Consider the following 20,894-nt stretch of genomic DNA (forward strand, 5'->3'; position numbering starts at 1 on the left):
CAGGTGCCAAAATCATAAATGAATTCCAAAATCTTGTTCATTATGATAGGGAAATATTAAAGTGACCCTCCCTCTTCATTCTACTGAAATTACATCACCCTGCTACATGGACAAGTCCCACATTCTAGTTTTTAGGCTTCAAACAAGCCTTTTCCATGGCCAATTGACATTGAACCATGCCATAAATCAAATCCCTCCTGATGGGAGAGAATTTTTTAAGAGTCCTTGCAAGGAGTTTCAAAACTGAGACTTTTCCTGGAGTTTCAATGCTGCCAGATAGTTGTTTATCAAGTCTTATCAGAGGAACAGAGCCACTAGCATGACCCAGGCATAACACAGAGCACAGAAAGCAGGAGAGAAGTCTAATTATCAAGATTTACACGGCCTTTTAAAGATATTTTAACCAACAGTTACTAAAAACGTCTATTATTTTCACTTTCCTACCAATTATTCAGTAACATGGCCAAGAACTGCAGAATTCTCTGTCCAATCCTTCCAAACTATTTTTACTGCAGAACATGGAGTAGTAAAGGAAGAAGGGAGAAAGTTTAGAGAACAACAACAATCCTCCATTTTGATATTTTTTACTCTTATCTATTTTACTAAAAGGAGAAGCCCAAAACCTCTGAATTTTTCACCCTGTGACAATCTTACATAGTAGTCTATCCCCAAATTCACACCACTGTATTTTCCAGTTCTTGTCTGATTGTTGGTAATTTTTTCCAAGGTTGGAGGTTAAAACAGTGTTGTTCAGGGGGGGTAAAAACCCTTCAAAACAGGCAGAGAAATATTGGTTCCTACAGCCAATATTTTCTCAGTTCTCATTACACTACCAGCAAGATCCCAGGCTCACCAGAACTATATCACCTATACTCCTTTTAAAATGCAACTAAGAGGATTCAATTTATCTCATCTCAGTATTTTTAGCTAGTAATGCCTATTTCTTAAGAAATTATTTCTTCGTCTTTGAACTTCCCCAATGAAGACAGCTTCTGCAACATTGTCTGCTCCTTCCACAAGTGGTCCTGAAAGCTTTTGCAGGCAGCTCCCATTTCCTTCTTCAGAAGCCTCTGAAAAATGCTCCTACAATGTGTCAAATATAAATTCTGCAGCATACTTCATATTACTGAACTGATCAGGTTGGAAGCTCCTTGTTTCAGACAGCTGTCTGACACCACTGAAACTACTTACTGGACCTTCTTCCTCTGGCTCTCCCTAGACTGGAGAAATTCACATGCTTGCATTTGCACAGACCAAACACACTAGAATGACATTCTGAAGGCTGGGAAGGCTGTCAAGGTTACAGTATAACTATATATAAATTGCTCTGTCTCTGAATATTAATAATTTACTAGAAGATACATTGTAAACTACACATACTTATAACAATATTTGTCAAAATTGATTTAGGCATTTTTCGTAAGAGAAGAAAGGAACATTTTTGCTACAAATACATTTCACATTATATTGCTCTTAATAATATTAAAATTTATTTGAAGCAATTAACATAAAAACAAATTTACAGCTGAATTAAATTGAAAAAACAGAACAGGAACATTTACAACCAAGTAACAGACTAAAAACTGGAAATATAAAAAAATTTTAAAAATTTTGTAAATATTTTTCTGTCTCTTGGAACTACTTATGTCACCAATAGATGCTAACAATCTAAGAACAAACTGGCATGCTAATGCTAAGCATGAACGTGTTCTAATATTAGCATCTGCTTTACCTGCTTCAAAATGAAAAATAATGTTAACACAAGGAAGCTACTCCAATAAAAATAATTTAGTGGGTCAAAATAATTTTTCTACGATTTCCATCACAAAACTCTCAAAACTATTTACAAGAGGAAAAGGCAATTCACCCTATTCTCATTTGCTATCCATCCATCCTGCTGGAAATATGGACGAACTCAGAACTAAATCCTATTTTTTTTCTTGGAAACATGAAGTAAAAGATTTTTTGATGTCCTTGATTTAACATCCAGCGGCACATTTCCTTGAGAAAGGCTTCTAACAAAGTTTCTTGACATATTCTGTTCTTGCTTCCTGCTCTTTATTTTCATTCCTAGTGAAGAAAGAAATGCTATTAGAAATAGGGAGACATTCAATAAATGTAAGTAGAATTTAGCCTACATAGACCACCGTTTCAGAATATGCTCAAGAATTTTTACACATTTCTTTCCTTTACTGAAAGCCTAATTTTAATATGCAAAAATGTAATCAATTTTAGCTCAGCAATCCAGTGTTTTAATTGTCTAGAAAGTCGCATGCTTAGACCCTCAACTGGCTTGAGATGCTATCAAAAAGGCACAGTGGTCTATACAAAGGTGTAGGAATATGTAAAAATGTCATTAAGCCTTCTTATTATAGAATAGGATTGAAAAATGAACACTATGTCATTAGAGAAAGTTTTGTCTTTTTAATCTGTAAACAACTTTTCCTCTTAGGTATTTGGTTATGGTTTATTCTGCTCTTGTAATGCACGCTCTTGAAAATAAAGTGTATTTCATATTAAGTTAAACATTGAACAATCAAAACTTTATTCCCATTTCAAAACATGCTTTGCATTACATAGTATCTGAATTCCAGAGTCATGATTGAATAGCGCTAACTTCATAACCTGGTCAGTTGTAGTAGACATTGATACTGATATAACCATGTATGCAATTTGCCAAATAAGTAACTTGGTTAGACAGAATTTAGACTCAGATATTCAGTTTCCAGAAAGCTTCTTGTAATACAACCTCAACATTTCTCATGAATTCAGAATAAGACATTTTCATATGTATTTGCTTCCTCAAAGCAATTTTTACTTAAAAACATGTATGTGCTGTAAAATTGGTGTATTGCCCATGCCACTGGAAAAAGCTACACAAAAGAAATATTTTTTCACATCGCTTTTCCATTTCATAAGAAGAGCAGACAAAAATTTTAAAACTAATTTTGGATCTCCTCTAAACAGCCCAAGAAGATCATTAAGTGTATCATTGAAAATAGAGAGGAAAAGGAGACAATTGGGTAGAGATGAAGGAAAATTGTACAGATTTAACACATTAAAATCTGCTGCAGGTGCCAAGCAACTTAGTCCCGTGCACTAGAAAAGGCAGAGGTTTTTATAAAGTTGTGAAGACATTTGTGAACATTCACTGAAAAAATTATTTGTAACTGATTTTATTACAGAAAAGATTTATGCACCTCAGAGAGAAGCCATATAATTGAGGCAAACTTTCACAGAATAGAACTTGCTAATATTATCAGCAGTATGTTAGAAGCAAAATAACTTTTCCTCAGTTATTGTTTTTGCCCAAAATAGCCCCAAATTTTAAGACCAATAAGTCTCCGAAAAAACCTGTTATCTGTTAAAACAAATCAGTGTAGTGTTGCAAAATAAGGCAAACAATTAAAAACAGGCATGGAAATTATTAGAGAATTTTATTTCCTGATAAACCACATTTGGGCAAAATTGGTAATTAAATTCACCAAATTTCTCAACAAGTACATAAACTATTTTAGGTGGAAGACCTTGGCTCTTGGGGAAAAGGTTTTCCCAACAACCTTGTTGAATTTTGATTACATACTATCTATATAACTGACATTCTGATTTTTTTTAAAATAAAGGGATATACTATTCAAACCAATGGCTTAGTATACTATCACAGCAATACATGCTATTAAATTGACAAAATAAATTGAGTAGCAATCGTAATTTTGCACTTGCTGTACAATCACTGTTACCAATGCAGTGTCATCCACTCAAGCTCTGACACTTACCAGACACTTGGGGTACTCGCAAGGCTGCGTGGCTTAACAAGATGTCCTGTCGAATGCGTTTTGCAGAAACCGCGTCTTCCCGGCTGCCCAACACAGTGTTTGATGCAGAACTGGAAAAGTTGCCAGAAAGGTGTTTGCTTTCAGTACAGTCACTAAGCTTATTACAGTAGTTTAGGCCTTGCAGTGCAGAAGTACTTTAAATATTATCCAGTGTTCATAGAATCATAACAGAATGCAAACAATAAACTAATTTATTATGTATATCTGTGGATACTAGTCCCTGTTTTCCTTTTTAAGAATTTACAAAAATGCTTCAACTGTGAAAGTAAGAACTAATGTTGCCACTTGTATTAAAAGGCAAGACAATATGTCATATTTTTTTTGAAACTACAGAAGTCAGTTTGATGGTCATCACATACAAATTATACTAAGAAATAATCTTAAGGCATGTTACAAAATCCTTGAAATGACCAAGCTGTGTTTATTGAACAAATCACATTTTTTTATTGCTACAATAACTTTTCTAGGGCCTCCAACACAGTTGGAGGGGGTGGCTTCATTGCAGACAATACTTTTTAACTAGGCTGCAAGAAAACTGTTACAGCTTCAAATTCATTAAAACAAAACCTCTATATTTTATCCATAGCATTTTATGTGATGGACTTAAGGTCTACAGCAAAAATTATGAACCTATCTGATCTCACCCTTTTGCAACTGCCTCACAAATTTCCTCGGTTCCACTCGGCAAGACAGCCTCATAAACAAGCTAATTGTATTTATGTTCCAAGTTCCTATGCTTTTCCTATTCCTGTAACAAATATTGTATTATTTCCACTTTATAGTCCCCTAACTCACACTTTCTTAATAATAATTTTCTGCCTAAATAAAAATATATAGCAAGCAGCAAAGGCTAAGACTTGCCTTGTGCCAGTCCTAAAAATCTACTCATGCATGCTTCTTGCAAGGGAACTTATGCCAATAAGAATGTAATTTGGTAAAATAGTCTCTCTTATGACTGACTTGCCTCTTACCCCTTTATCCTCAAAATACGACTGTTTCAAATTATACTTCTAACGTGGACAATATGACTGAAATTTATATTTTTATTCTAACATTAGAAAGAGATGAATGACTGGAGAGAACCACTTCAATCAGGGAAAGCACGGGAAAGAAAAGAGGGAAAAAGTAAAGAAGAAAACAGAATGAAGGCACACTCTGAAAAGTAGGAGCATATTCCTTTCCTGCTTCACAAATGTGTTTTCATTCCTTCTCTTCATCATCAACTGCTAGACAAAACCATAAAGAATCTCAGTATACAGACAAGTTACTGAGGCAGAATGATCTCTATAAAAGGAATAAAAGTTGTGGGATTTTTCTGTAGTGGAATTCTAACTTGGAAATTGGGAAATATGTTTGAGACACAAAAGAAACAAGGTGAGCAGAAAGAGCTAGTCTTTTGGGAAGAAATAAGCATATATATACATGTTTTAAAATTATTACACAGTTATTACAAAAAAAAGTACTTTAAAAGCCTGTCTGAGAACTTTTATCTTAAGACTAGATAAATCAGGCTCCAGAAGTTCCCACCTCTCCCTAGAGAGAATGTAGAAAAAACTAGCTTGGTTTCAGAAAACAGGTGATTTATTTTGCTAAATTCATAATCAGCTCTTTGAAAATGTGAGCAGTGCCTCTTTTCTCATCCTAGAGCAAAAGAGTTTATTCCTCATCCTAGCAAGATAGTTTAGAACAGTAATTGATAACAATTGGAATAGTAACATGAAACTAGACCAGCTGAATGTGATCTCCTAGGATAATTCTCTATTTTGAAGGTGCTAATAAACAAAAAGGTGCTACTAAACAAAAAGGTGTTTAAGTTTCTTCCATGTCCTGTGATCTATCTATAGACTTGCTCCAACATTCTTGAGATATTCACCATAACACCTGTGTGATGGCAGCTCTACTCACTGTCTAGCAACAGGTGACTCATAACATGATTTTAAAAAAGGTTGTATCAATTTTTGCTTTTGGAAATAGGAAAAAAAAAAAAAAAAAAAAAAAAGACCAGCTGTTTCATCAGCTGTTCCATAGCTAATCAGGTTTTTAATACATTAAATAAACCCAAAACCAACCAACCACAGAAACACACACACAAAAAAATTACAATTCAACTTATTGTCTATTCAGTTTCAGCTTTTCTGGTGCTCCTACTAACAAGCCTCTTTTAGGGTCATAGACCAGAAGTGATGATATGAAAGTTCTTCCTAGAGCAGATCACAAAAACTAAGTCACAACATATGAGACAGAAAATGAATTATCGGAAAAACAAAGTTGATCATGTAACTATTGTCATGTATATCTTTTTCCCTGCTTTTTATTTTGGTAGCTTCTAATGTGTTCCAGAAAAGGCAGAATGCTTTCAAAAAACTTAGATTTTTAATTGATGACGAAATTTCTCTTTTCAGAATTATGCGCCATCTTTCTATTTTGAGTAGACAAGCAGCTACACAAGACATGATATTAGCTTGTAATTATTAAAACAGAAGTTCTTAAACCAAGATTAAAAAAAAAAAAAATCTACTGAAGTTACCTGGAAAACCAAAAAAAAATTCAATTGAATTCAAACATATTTGAATCACAACATGTCACATGCAGGTCCAAATGAATTGTACAAGATGCTTTCAGATTTAAAATAGAATATAGAAACTGAAGTAAGAACATAAGAAATGAAAACTCATTTTGTATAGAAGGGTTAGTTTAATCCTACCTTAATACTTTTCTTTTTCTCTGAGCAGCTGAAGTCATTGCCATATACGAGGGCTTCTCAAATACCGGAGCAGAATTTTTGTTTCTAAAGGAAGAAAGATCAAGTCTGAAATAAAGGAATTACATTTTTGTAAAACATATTCTTGGTAAAGTCAAGTAAATTTGTTCTTAACTGTAAACAAATATATGGTAAGTTGAAAACCAAAACTGGAAATTCATTTCATTAATGTTGAAGTAGCTTTGCAGAATTCAGACATACACAGCAGCTTTAAGCATGGCATTTCACAATGTGGTTAAGTATCCATTTTACAGACAGGAAACATAAGGCCTAGAGAAAGTAACTTGCCTGAGGCATCACAATCAGTTTAAAAAATGCTGTATTTTCTTTTTGGTACGTATCTTATAAAACAGGAAAAGCTTTCAACTTCATTTGTTGTCACTAACACACTGTTTTCAAATAATGGCAGAATTGAATCTAATGTTGATCAAAATTGAGGGTTTGATTTTCAAAATGTTGGGTTTATTTATAAAATGGATATAAATGGAAAAACCCACCTGTAAAGACAGACAGGATTAAATTATTTGGTAATATTTCTTGCCCATATAAAAGGAAAATACCTTTGCACAATGCTATTGCTGCATGGCTGTGACTCCTTTACAGATGAGTAAGTAGACATTTCAGTTGTTTCATCTGTACCTTCATAGAGAATTACTGTTGAGTTCATGACGTTTTCATCACACTCTGGGATTACATCACATGTAGTGTCCATAATACTGGCCTTTTTGACTGGCATATCTGTACTACATGCACTGACTTCCTCTAGGCCTGCAAGGTGTAAAGCCTTCTTTATCACAGTCTGAGTATAGAAGCTTTGTACTGGCTTTCTGCAAGAGTCTGGTGTATAGACTATAGGGTAGACTTCCTTGGCAAGAGAATCCTCCAGGTGCTGGAGGCTGCATCGGTTAGAGGAAGGTGGAGTTGGAGCTACGACTGGAGAGTCCATCAGCCTCCTCCTAGTTCTTTTCTGTGGTGGTTCTGTACGTTCTAACACTTGTTGTGTATTTTTATTCATTTCTTGTGATGGTGTACCAAAAGAGGTGCCTGTGAAGCGTAAGTAACAATGGTTAGCACATCTAACTGTACATACTACTTAAATCTTGCATTTTCCCTCCTCTTCCCTACTGAGATATTAGCAGAAATTATTACAAATCCTATTTATTTCATATTCACATCAACTTGATCATATAAGTAAAATTATTTCTATTGCTGCTTAGTCTAAGATGGTATTTGCTCTGTGACACTCAAAGTATTATAAATATGCATAGGTTGGTATAGTTAATCCCAGAGGTTATACAAATAATCACAAGTAAGATATGACACATGCAAGAGGGAACGGAAGAGTAGGGGTATTGGAAATTATTGCACTACCACGACAAAACTCATATTTTAAGGTGGAACAATCAAAGTAATCTACATCTGACTCCTGATCATAGCCATTTTTTCCCCAGCAAGTACCTTGCAGAATATTGAGAGACTGTTGAAAAAGGAATGACACAGAACCATTTAGAGGGAAAAAATTATCTGACACTGCAAATGAGAAAGTAGGGTTTTGGAAAGGGGGAAGCAAAGTTACCAGGATTCTCTCACCCCACTCTATCAACTGTGGGGAGCAAAGCTCTACAATATAACTTCCCCCACCCTCAAAAATAAAGCAAGCAATACAGTGTAATTGGCCATTCTCATTCATCCTGATTGAAACTATTTTTCTTGAAGTATCATAATGTTTTTCTTTTCAGGCAGGTGGTAATAAAGGCAATCTACAAAGTAAGACAGAAAAGGCCTTTCTTTTATTCAAGCTTTCAGTGAAGGAGGATCATTTTAAGACACAGCTCACTGTTCAAATGGGTAGGCAACTGGTGACTTACACAGTTAATAACAAAAAAACTATGGAATTTCTTTTTTAAAAAAATCAAGAGCAGGAGAGGGCTGTCAAAACCCCAAGTGCTTTTATATTTAACTTCCAGTGCAAATTTAAGAAATGAAGCCTAGCATCCTTAAAATACCTGTGGATTGGCTCCCCTTCAGCTGGCAGCCACAGATTCATACTTCTTTCTGCATTGCCTACTCCATGCCTATGAGCAACTAAACTGCAAAAAGAACCCCTGCTTTTTAAATTCATGCTAGTTACTCAGGAATTAGCTACGGTATTCCTAGTACAGTGTTGATAAATATTTATTTCTTCTAAATTTCATTCTATTTTTGCCTCAGACTAAGAAAGCTAGTTTGAACTCCTCAGTCTGAATGCTTCTATAGTTCTCTCTCATGCGTTAACACTTAGGGCATTTCAACTGCTCTGAAAACATTCTTTGAACAGGACAAAGACTGATTAAAAACGTGTATGTATGGTATTATTTCACCTCCACAAGCTTGATTTGTTACAGAAAGCAAGGCTTAAATAGTTGCAGTTTTTTCTCTGCTTACCATTTCTCAGGCCCCATTTAATTTTGACCTCATTGACCAGTTGCAACCCAATTTGCCAAGATGCTTTAAAAAAACCAATTCCCCAAGTACCCTGAGAAATCAGATGTCTTGGGGAAAAGGCCCAAGTAAGATCTTCATTGAAGAAAAGCCAATGAGGGATGATCTCGGCACCGTTGTTGCCTACACACTTCGGTACTAGACATGCCATACAATTGGATACCCAGCTACATGAGATGATGCCCAATTAGAAAATACAAAATAGAGCTGTAAGAGATAGCAAAGGATTTAAAAGATCACAATGAGACCTATACCTGTTCCAGGAGGATAGAACAGGTAGTATCAAAGTGTGTACAAGGAGCAAGTAAATGAGATGGTTAGATATAGGCCACATGTCTATTCTATGTAGTCACAACTTAATTCAATATTGAAAACTTAATTATTCAACTTAGAAAAAACAAAGCAAACATTTATTCCTCACTTAGGGGCTTAGTGTCAGAATGAACAATGTTTAAGTTCCTTATGGGAAAAGTAGTGTGGACAATTACATGAATGATTACAATTCTATTATGTTGCTTCCAGCTTTGAAGAAACAAATACATAGAAAACTTGGGCCTGAGAGGACTACATGAAATAATTGAACTGTGAATTTGTCTATGTGTGCACCTATGTAAAGTTCACTTTATGTATGTAAAGGACTTTTTCTCGGTTAAAATGCAAAATATATTATTTTCTTATACCACATCTAATCCATGACCAGCTTTCACCAGGTGAAATGCAGCAGGTTGCTGACATGCAGTGCCTTGATTGTAATCTAAACACTAAGTTAATTCATATATTCTCCATGAGCAGTGGAATGGAAATAGCAGTAAAACAGGGCCTGAATGTTGCCCAAAAAATCTTTACCTCCACCCAAAATAAAATAGGCCCATTGTGATAAAGACATATTTCTCCAAGACTTGGTAGGATTTAGTAACAAACAAGAAACTTACTTATGAACAATTTAAAACAACTACTCTCTGACACTATCAACAATGCTAGGCCTCACTACTGTGCTTGCTTTTTAATTTTGTTTTAATGAGTACAACATATACTTCAGTGTAATAGACTAACAGACCTTTAAAAAAAAAATTCAAGTCATCACAACCAAAAATTGAATCCAAACCTTTTTTAAAAAGACTTTTGATGTCTTATATTCGTAAGTACAACAATAAGGTTTATATAACCTAGTGTTTGAAATAACTATCCATTAAACGCCTCAGGACATTTAAAATATTCATTTATTAGATTTTATTCCTACTTATATGCATCTGAATGTCTGTTTCAGGAAAAATAATGGTTAGAATTCTATTAGTCCATTGTTACATTAGGACAGGGAGGTTTCAGTTTCAGAAAGTTTGCTTACTGTAAGACACTGAGGTTTTGCTAATGTCCTAAAGTTACTAGAAGGAAGTCTGATGGAGAAACATTTTGGTGGGAGTGCCAAGGTTTAGAAGCTTCTACAGGCCTAAATATTGGAAGCATTTTAAAATTAACTGTAAATGAAAGCATTTAAATCATTAACTAAATACGTAAAGAACACAAAGATACTGCCAACATAAATAATTTGATGAATTCCATTATAATGGACAGCATTTTGTACAGTAATACAAGTAAACTAATAATGATAGTTGCAGGAATTCTATATAAAGCAACTATAAGCTGTTAGCAAAAACAAAGACCTATTTTTAAAATTTATTTATTTCTGAATAAAACTCGTTGTAAAACTAAGTTAAAACACAACAAGCTTTTCTTGTCATTAAAGTGTTAGAAATCATATAAAATACTTAAGAAGTGTCCCTCCCCATAGCTTTTTGTGAAATTATTATGTTGCTCCTAACACAGTAAACAGGTAAACAAACATCATCAGCAGTATCGTACTTAACTTGGCTTCACTAAGTAACATAAACCAAATACGATGCAACAAAAACAACTCCAAAATCCTAATTCCACTTTAGCTTGTTGTTCTACTGTATATAGCTCCAAACAATTACAATCTCAGGTAAAAAAAAATACAGCAAGGAAAACATTTGGACCCACAAAATAAAGAATTGCCAGTGTTTCTATTTCCATCTTATTAAGGAAGCAAGATACTGAAGCTTCTTTTTGCAAATGCTTTTAAAAGCTACTATTGAGAAGTTTATGCAAAAGGGACTCAGACAACTGAAGCTGCTACAGAAACTCTACTATATCCATAAATTTCTAAATACATGGTACTGAAGATGATACAGTGGAGAAGCAAGTAGGGCTATTTATATTTCCTTAAAGAACAAATCTAAACAGTTCCTGAATGGATGTCTAAGGGTTGTCATTATTTTCCTACTGAAAGATAAACAACATGCTCCAACTTTAAAAAAAAAAAAAAATTTCAAACGTGTTCCATAATAAGGCAGAGAAATTATGTTTATAGTCTATATTTGCTTCATGTTTTATAGCTACTTCAATCTTTTGCATCAATGTCATCATAATAATTCAGTAATATTTTTTATTTCATATACAAAAATGAATCACTTATGTACTTTACAGAACAGCCAAAGTTAACCTGATGAAGTAGCTTAAAAGAAAAATTTGGAAGTTTTATTTCCGTAACTAGTACTTTCAGCTACAATGCTTCTCTTTAAAAATTAACATTATACCAAACATATTTTAGAGTAGAGATCACATATTTGCTGATCCTTAATTTCAGGCTGATGTTTATAAAACACAATTGTCAAAATTCTTTAAGATACTATTTAAGAGATTCACTCAGAAATTAAACATAAAAGCCATCATCCACTGATCAACCACCAGTGATATGAGGTGGTTTTGTTCCGTAGTTTGTTGTATCATTTGTCCCAAAAGACTACTCGGAAGTACTGATTTATCTGACAAGAAACACAGCAATATCAGATATTTACAGCCCTGTGCATTAATACAAGAAGCAGAATGCACTATGTGTGAAACATGAGTCACAGCAAAAGTGAGCAGAGCTCATGGCAAAACTACTCTGATGAATTGAGTTAGTTCTAATTGACATTAGGGACAAAATAATGGCCAAGACTTCTCTTCTTCTGGAACTCATGCTAATACATGCATAAGGGGAGTATTTCTGGAAACTGTGCTAAATTAAGTCTACCAGGTTGTTCTGCTAAAGTGAAATTAAATATTAATGTATGCATTTCAATAAACATTTCTGGGCTACCACTGATTGATCAAATTACAATTCTAATCATACATTTTCATTCTTTAACAACTGACTCATGGAATTCCAAATTGCAAATGAGGTCTAGTCAAGGCATTTCAATTATTTAATATTCCTTTGACCCAAAGGCATCATCACTGTGATGGCAAGTTTCACAACAGTTTCACAAACAACAGCTGTGAACTGAAAAAGGCCCATATCCAGGCTGCATTCTTGCAAGTCCCAGTGATCAGGTGTACTGTTTTACACAGCATGAGAAAAAATACTTAGAAATCACATAAGACAGTAAGAAAGAGCTGCTTAATAAGACAAATCTTTCCTATTCCAGACATGTGTTTTTCCTGCTTTTAATCAAATCTTTTACTATGTACAACTATACCCCAATTTTTTCTGCCATACAAAATAAAAAATTGACTTTTCAGATCAGAATGTTTGTGACAAGGGGAGGCAATAGATGCCTTTTTTTCTTCCTCTCATAAATCAGTTCCATTCTCTCAGAGGTAACGTACAGTAAGGCTTCTGGAAATGAGATGCTTGAAACAGTGCCAAGAACTTCCCCATTCACAGAAATACTTGCAAGTACCAGTCAGAGCTCTCCAGCCCTCAGTCTGAATTCTGAATACTGTATGGCTCCCCATTAATGAACACTTCAGAATGGATGCCCAAATACATTCTTAAATGAACCTGTTTCCATAGCTCGTGCTTTCTTTGACACAGTTAAATTGTTCATCACATTGCACATTTACGGTTACATGAAGCGTACAGAAGCTTAATCTAAATTTTTAATGTATGTGTCAAAAAAAGAGAGAAGATATTGGAAAGCCAGCATTTTCTGTAAAAAGCAACAATTTTTACTTTTAATTAAGGTCAGAATTTTAAATGAGGTATTTAAAGGTTTCAAAGGCTAAAGGAGAAACAAGATAGAGAAGGAGGCCAAGTCCTGGAGTGAAGCACTACACGTGCTTTAACAAACCATATGAACTTGAATTATCTTTCACTAGAAATCAAGAGCTGATTCACAAGAATTGACTATCTTGATAATTTGACCATAGAAACAGATATTGAATGAATGGCCAGAAAACATCTTTATCTTTTCCTCCCACACTACGACTTTATTATATTTAAGAGACTCTTTACACAGAAGAAATCTTCATTAGAAACAAAGATTTAGGCATTACTGGAAATCAGCTGAAATTCTTTGCTATTTAGAAACTCCTGATAGGAAGAAGGATCTTATAACAAGATAATACCAAAATCAATTAATACAATAAAGTAAGAACATTTAGGATTATATTCCAAGAACCTACTTCATAGAAGACCTTTAACAAAACCTAGAACAAATCCCCCTACCCTTTCAGTTTTGCTATCCTTCTCTTTACAATTTTTAAATTCCTTTTCCACATCAATTACTAGTTTGACTTCCTTCTTCAGGACCAGCTAGCAAATGCAGTTAATTCCAAAGAAACACACAAGAAGTTAAGGTCTTGGTTTCATAGTTTTACCTATTCTGCAGAAATTATGTAGCTGCTTTGACCTTTGGGAGACAGTGCTTGTAAACAGAAAAGTTATTTGTGTGACTTAAAATACTTTTTATGTGAGAACAGCCAATAGCAATTAATTTGCATTTGAACATTGTCATGGTTCTCCGAAAGAACTGCAAGCAAAACTTTAGTGTCATTAAAAAAGTTTCTGCAATGATTACTACCTCATGTTCTGCAACACACAGAATTCAGCACCGTCTTTAAATACAGATGGTTTCCTGCATCACTACCAATTTAAATACATAGTAACTAAACAGGGACCTGTAGTTTGTTAATTACTGAAACTTCCAAATATGGATAAGGCACTGATACTTACGGCATGGGGTGTTTGGTCTGCTCACAAGCTGCGGGAATGAAAAGATAGCTGACATTTCTACTTCATGGTTTTGATTTTGATTCTTTTCAGTCTGGTCAGCCCAAGCTACCGATTTTTGCCTTTGAATCAGTTGCTCAACCTCTGCAAATTCAGTCTCACTTAAGTCATTTGTCAACCCAGCTTCTTTCAAAATCAGGTATTGCTTGCGAAGAACTGGAAGTGCAGTATTTAGTACTCTGTAAAACAGCAAGAGGCACGACAAGTTTGCTTAAGAAAACATAATTTTAACTCAGAAAACAAAAAGTTTGAGAAAAATCTTACTTCTGTTTCAATTAAAACTAAATTCTCTAAATAGGTCTTCTCAAGTTACACATGTCAGAATGTAAGTCTTATCACACCTGCCCCGAAACCATACTTACTTTTCTGTTTGCTTATAATACTGATCTTGAAGGGAGACCAGAGACAACATGTGTTCAATCTGGGCTTTCAGGTCCTGAACTTCTAGGTTTAAATGCCAATACTGCAGATCTTGACAAAGTTCCTTTGGCAAATTAGGAATAAAAATGAAAATCAAACAGCTATACATCAAACTGGTAGGAAGAAACTAAAATTTAAACTAAAAATAATATTAGATCACCCTATATTGAAAACTAAAGATGGAGTGGAGCTATATTACTGTAATAAAGTTTTATGGTAGAAAAGTATGAATTATTTGATTTTTATTTACATCCATAAATATAACTTTGTAGAGTCCTTTGACCAATAGTGTGTATGGTGCAATTAGCATTAAGAATCCCACAGGCACACATGGATGCTTATCTATGCATACCAAAGATGTTTGCCTCTGTCTGTTTACTCTCCCCATACATTTTACTTTATTTCACTTACTAAGCTGTTCTTAACTCAGAGGTTTTACCCTTTTACCAATCCTCCTCCCCATCCCCAACCATGACAAAGTGAAAGGCATTTTACTTTTGGAATACACCCTTCTTGACCCAGAAGGCGCATTTCATTTTCAACACGGTGCAGCCATTTGGTATTTTCCTCAAAAAGATTGGTCTCCTCTTCTTTTTTCTTCTGCATGCGTACATAGTGGCTATTAAGTGCTGCAAGCCTTTGATCCCGCTTGCAAGTGGCCTTAAAGAAAAAATCCCCCCCCCCAAAAATAATCAGCATTTAAGGTGGAAACTTTCAAATTATGTTCACCAAATTCTCTTTATATATAAATTTTTTTTTCCTTACTTTTATATAACATAACCAAATAGTTCCTAGTAACTCAAGGATGAATATGAAGAAGCAATTTTTCTGTTTTCCTTATGCAGTATGTCCTACAAAAAGCCTGCTAAAGGATAAAGCATTGGGTAAAAGGAAAATCCTCTATCTTCAAACATCAAATTCTTCTGATGTTTGTACTGTTTCTGAAATATGAAAACTAAAAGGCACAAAACCAGCAACAGCAAGTTGGATATGAGCAAGATAGTGTCCTAACAAGGCAAAGGGCACTCTTTTCTAGTCAGAAGACAACTATACTCTGCTGTTACCTCAGAAATTAGGTCACTACATCAATAGTCATAGAGGAGTGATAATCTGTGTGTCTCATTTTTAATTCAATATTTATGCATTAATTCATTACACAATTACTTAAGCAAAATTTACACAAATATACCAAAATGAAGAGATGATACCCTGCACTACATTACAGAAAACTCACCTTTTCTACTCTTTCTTCAGAGCACATCAGTTGAATTTGTTCATGACATTGATTCTGGTAATATTTCTTTAGTGTATTTTCTTTCAGTTTCATTTCCACATTGAGGTACTCTTTTCTGATTTCCTCACGGTTTGCAAATACATTTTTAAGGATTTCTTTGTATCTAAAGCCAAAGAATAATAATTAATTATGTATTGATGACTTTTTATGCCCATCTCCTTTGGTAGGGGAATTTTCAATTCCAAGTTAATAAGATAAGTATGAAGAAATTAAAAGGAAATGAGTAAAGCCTATTATAGATGAGCACTAAATAAAATGTCAGTAAATCTGTAAGAATGTTTAAGTATTTGAACTGAAAATGGGATGTGAAATTTTGAAGGAGTCACTAAAAATAAACCTTGTCATACTTATGAAGACAACACTGGGATTTAAAAGAAAAGACCTATGTGAAGAAGCTTTAGGATGCCTTTCTCTAACTCGAAAAGATACTAAACACCTATGTTCTCTACTTCTTACATCAATTTATTAAACAGATCAGACTACTGTTGCCATAGACACAGTGTTCAAAGAACCTGCTAGCTATCCTCAAAAAAAAGGAAAACCAGAAACGTCTTCAGTTACTCACTTTCCCTGAAGCAGCTGTACAATTTTCATCACTAACGGACAAGAAAAATCAGAACACTCATCATGTTTTAACACATGATAGGCTAATAGGGGGGAAAAGCAAAGTAGTGGTAGATGGTACTCAAGGAGTTACTGAGTAACCAGTTATCTGGTTACCCCTAGTCTGCAACACAAGTCAGAGTAACAAGAATAAGAAGACCTGGAAGCATTGCCATACTGCAATATAACTTTCACTCGTGGTACTTTTTCACGTCACTCCTGAATACTGAAAATGTTTCAGTACAGAATGGCCAAAAGATACTGTATATCTCAATAATGACCAACCTTATATACAAAGTATTTCATTACATGCTATGTTGTTAGAAATTTACATAAAAATAAAAGTACAGCTTAACATGCAACTGTTCCAAAGACAAGCAACGTTAGAGGTTACACAGTTTTTAGTATTAAAAACCCCCCACAAAATTAAAAGCTGTAAAAATGCTAAAAAAACCCAGGTTCAACTCCAGAACAAGTTGAAGAGACATTCTTGTCATGTAATTGACTTCTTGCCAGTGTTTCAGAAGTAGCAATTCTATTTCATAGTCTAAAGTTTGAATAACTGAGTCCTTTATTCTAGTGTTTTATTACTCTCCTTTTAAAAAGAAACAGAATTAAGAAAATAATTCTTCTCCACAGGTTTAGAAATACAAGTTTTCCCCAAGTGTCTAGAGGATGCTGTTGATCTTGGTAAAAAAGTGTACTAGAACTCTCACAGAATTTAGAAGTATTATTTCTTTAAGGAACTGATGCCTTTTCCTGGTCTTAAAATCAAGACTCAAACACGGTTAGAAGGGGAAAAAGGGATTTTACCTTGGTATTTATTTTAAGGATCCTTAGGTGCACACATCCTGGTGGAATGCACCGAAACGCACCCTGCAAAATGCCCACCCCAAAAGATCTGGTACAACATTATAGGTTTTACTAATTAGCATATCTATCAAAGATTCCCCAACGGGAGGCTCAAGTGAGCCCCTCTCCCCAAGGAGCCCTCTCCTGGATGGTTCTATCTTAGTTTACAGAATGTGTTCTGGAGAGGACCTTGGGGTCTGGGGCACACTGATCCCTAGCTACGAAGCTTCTAAAATGTTTAATCTCTCAGCTTGACAAACAAGTCCAAAAATGTAGGCAAAAAGCACTATGAATACAGTTGTAATAAGGTATAACAGGGGTATAAAAGAAAAGGCAAAAAATCATCATGGCATCAGAACAGTAACAGGTTAATGGTTGGACTCTATGATCTTTGAGGTATTTTCTAACCTAAAAGATTCTATGATAATGAAACAGTCAGCTGCAGAGTATCAGAGTTCTTACCCTACACTGTTCCTATCTATACTAACATACCACTGATTGCACACTGCTTGGAGAATTTTTGTCCCCCATAGTATTCATAGAAACATGGTTCCTCCCAGCTGCTTGGGAAACACAGCAATACAGAACCAAAGTGAATCCTCTCAGTTTCCATCACAGTAGAAAGCTGGGTATAATTCAGACAAGGGTGCAGATTCTGATTCTATATACACTCCTTATAAGGAGCCATGACTGGTAAACCAACCTCTTGTGTACATATATTCACCAGTGTTCCAAATATGGCATAAAGTATAGAAGCCTTTGTGAAGTTCCTGCCCTGAGCTGGATTCAGTCTTTCAATAAGCACACTTCTGTTCTTTACTTGAAAAATTACAAAGTTATCCTGTAGGCATATCCAGGGTGTGAACCCCCTATACTACCTAGTGTCAAAGAGGTCAAGGTTGTAGCTCTTGAGACAATGTCCACTGTCTACCTCAACAGGCTCAAGACTTGAAGGATTGGCAGATGACACATCTCCAAGCTTTAGGCAGAAGGAGGAATGACTTTAAGGTTTGAAGAAGCAAGTGGTGTACCCAGTGAGTCTCTTTCAGATAAAAGTGACACAAATCATGGGTAGTTGGATGGAAATACAAGATCATGGATATGGCTCTCTTCCCTGTCCCAACTAAAAGGGAGAAGGCAGCACAATACCTTCAAAACCTGTGGGAGAAATCAACTCATTACCTACACCATCAGCATGATGAACCTGGCAGGATACTCATCAGAAAGAAGAGAATGAGACATCCACATCATTTCTGATATCCAGAGGGAATGGGATAGGCTTACATGTGGCCCTGTGGATATTCCGTAACAATAAAATGCAAACAAACACTCTCTGACCAGAAAATCTTGGCATAGACTATGTCCAGCCTTTTGAAGAGGTATTTTAGAGACCCTGCCTTTGACTGACTCTTCCCACACACAAAGAATGAAATAAAGGGCAAATCACAGGAAATTAAATCAATCTTAAAGACATACAGTGCAAAAATATGCAGGAAAACTGTCAGAACTATCAACATGACTTAGAAACCCACACTTCTTTTGAAAATTCAGTTTAAATAACCTGAATGAAAGGGTTTATTGAAATGTCTGGAATGCCACTAAAATAAAGCACAGTTAGACAATATCTTGCTTCGAATGGTTTTTTACTTCACCTCAAAGTTTTCCAGGTTAAAAAATAGCACATTCAAAGGGCTAAATAAAAAAAAAAAGTTAGCTGAATCAACTTAGGTGAGTAATTGTCAGAAATATGAGATGGGATATGCAGAGACACATCTCCTGAAAGTCTTCTGCTCCAAAACCTACCCTCTTCATAGAATACAGTGGCTTCTACAACAAATTGATACCTCACATTTTAGTTTGTAACTTTTTATGTTCTCTCATGAGACGGTCACATGAGAAAAGATAAGACAGGAACATTACCAAGAAGAAAAAGAGGCCAAGAAATATTAAAGCAGTAGAAAATAAGGAATCTACAAACATAAATTGAACTCTTTGTAGAAAAACTTCCAGGTTTTGTCACTCTCAAACCTTGCAGGAAAGATACCACTTGAATTAGTGTCTGCCAACAGTCGTAAGAGCTGCTGTCATTTATGCAAACTACATTCTGCCTACCCACAAACACAACCTGCTAAGAAGCTTTGCTGGAAGTCAGCATTCATATGCTCCTTCCTGTCACATGTCATTTCCTGCATCCCCCTCTTTCATTTTAAATCCACCACCAAATTGCTGTAAAAAGAAACAACATGTTAAGCAAAGCCATACCTACATCTAAGTAAAGCAATGTTAAAATGAGGAAACCAATATTGAAGAGAGTAGGTTTGTTTTACAAATGCTTTTACAAGTTAGACAAACTCCAGCCTGCAAGCAAGCTCATGATATGATTCATTTACCTTTCTATTTCCACTTGCTGGTTGTTTGAAAGTTCTGCAGTATTATGATTTTCAGGAATGCTTGCTTGCTTTTCTTCGTATTTTCTCAGTTTCTCCTTCAACATTAGGATCTAAACCAAAAGAAGCACCTTTTAGTTGAAATAGGTTGTTTTTTCTTTTTTTAAAAACTATCATTCTGTGCTGATATTCAACAGCTTTACAAATGGCAGCAGGTGATACTCCTCTCAGAAGACAAAATTCTCTTACTTCAAAATACATTAGAACCATATTACCTTATAGATTCAATCCCATAAACTACTTTTTATATTCAAATAAACAGTTAACCTTTCAACTTCTTAACAACAGATTTTTATACATACCTCTTGCTTTTGTTCATTGCAAATTTTAACATACTGGCTTATGTAACCGTCCAAACTAACAACGTTGCTCTTCAACTGTAAAGAAACGAGTTAGAATTTAAAGGCAGCTCCTTTGTGTTTTCATGCATAATAAACACACTGTGTGTAAGCACTACATAGTTACATGTACACTATATTATGAGGAAAGAGATTAATAAAATCCTGACTTGCACAACAAGAATAAGACTGTCAGCTTTTGCTGTCATCTGTTGCACACCCATGGCCAGGACATTTCCCTCAACAAACTGAAAATAATCACATTTACATGTGCAAGCATATTTTGCATTTATTCAGATTAGTTTCACTATTTAATGCCTATCTTGTGCATTTTATTATAAAAGCTGCCATTAAGTATGCAACAAATGGAAACTACAGTGAACCCTGTATTACATAAAAAGAATTAGGAGCTACAATAAAAAAAGATGATGAAAACTAAAATTAAAGCAATAGAGAGCAGAAACAGGACACTCCAGCTTTTCATCTATCAATACAATCTCACTGAGCTACTTGACTCCAGCTGAATTCTACCGGTACAAACCTGGACTGGCTCTTGTACAACTGGCCAGAAATTTCTTTAATATACTTTACAGTTCTCTGAGAAAGTAATAGCAATATACTAAAAAAGGATGTGAATTCTACCAGCTAAGGATTATTTCTAGATTTCATGCTCACAAAACAAACTGTTTCAAACTGGCAGCATCATCTCATTAACAAAGTTATGTTGCTTTTAGGCCAGATCTAGCATCTACTATATATCTGCTACACCTATCACTTAGATAAGGAAG

At 34.8% G+C, this 20,894-nt stretch overlaps 1 protein-coding gene across 3 annotated transcripts in view; it reads right to left on the bottom strand.

Moving 5' to 3' along the window:
- Nucleotides 1-1,468: 1,468 nt before the first annotated feature.
- Nucleotides 1,469-20,894, bottom strand: part of LOC121672680 (kinesin-like protein KIF18A) — a 32,171-nt gene continuing 12,745 nt past the window's right edge. For all 3 annotated transcript variants that reach the window (XM_042045416.1, XM_042045415.1, XM_042045417.1), the window contains exons 8-17: nt 20,071-20,145; nt 19,712-19,821; nt 15,807-15,969; nt 15,068-15,232; nt 14,515-14,636; nt 14,096-14,331; nt 7,158-7,641; nt 6,541-6,645; nt 3,777-3,886; nt 1,469-2,070 (exon numbers count right to left, since the gene is read on the bottom strand). In XM_042045416.1, the coding sequence (XP_041901350.1) occupies nt 1,922-2,070; nt 3,777-3,886; nt 6,541-6,645; nt 7,158-7,641; nt 14,096-14,331; nt 14,515-14,636; nt 15,068-15,232; nt 15,807-15,969; nt 19,712-19,821; nt 20,071-20,145 (1,719 nt within the window). In that variant the 3' untranslated portion in view covers nt 1,469-1,921. The remainder of the gene's footprint in view (nt 2,071-3,776; nt 3,887-6,540; nt 6,646-7,157; nt 7,642-14,095; nt 14,332-14,514; nt 14,637-15,067; nt 15,233-15,806; nt 15,970-19,711; nt 19,822-20,070; nt 20,146-20,894) is intronic.

This window comes from Corvus kubaryi, unplaced genomic scaffold, assembly GCF_017639235.1.
Source record: "Corvus kubaryi isolate FWS band 111438036 unplaced genomic scaffold, C.kubaryi_AGA036_p1.0 64844, whole genome shotgun sequence".
Taxonomy (NCBI): Eukaryota; Metazoa; Chordata; class Aves; order Passeriformes; family Corvidae; genus Corvus; species Corvus kubaryi.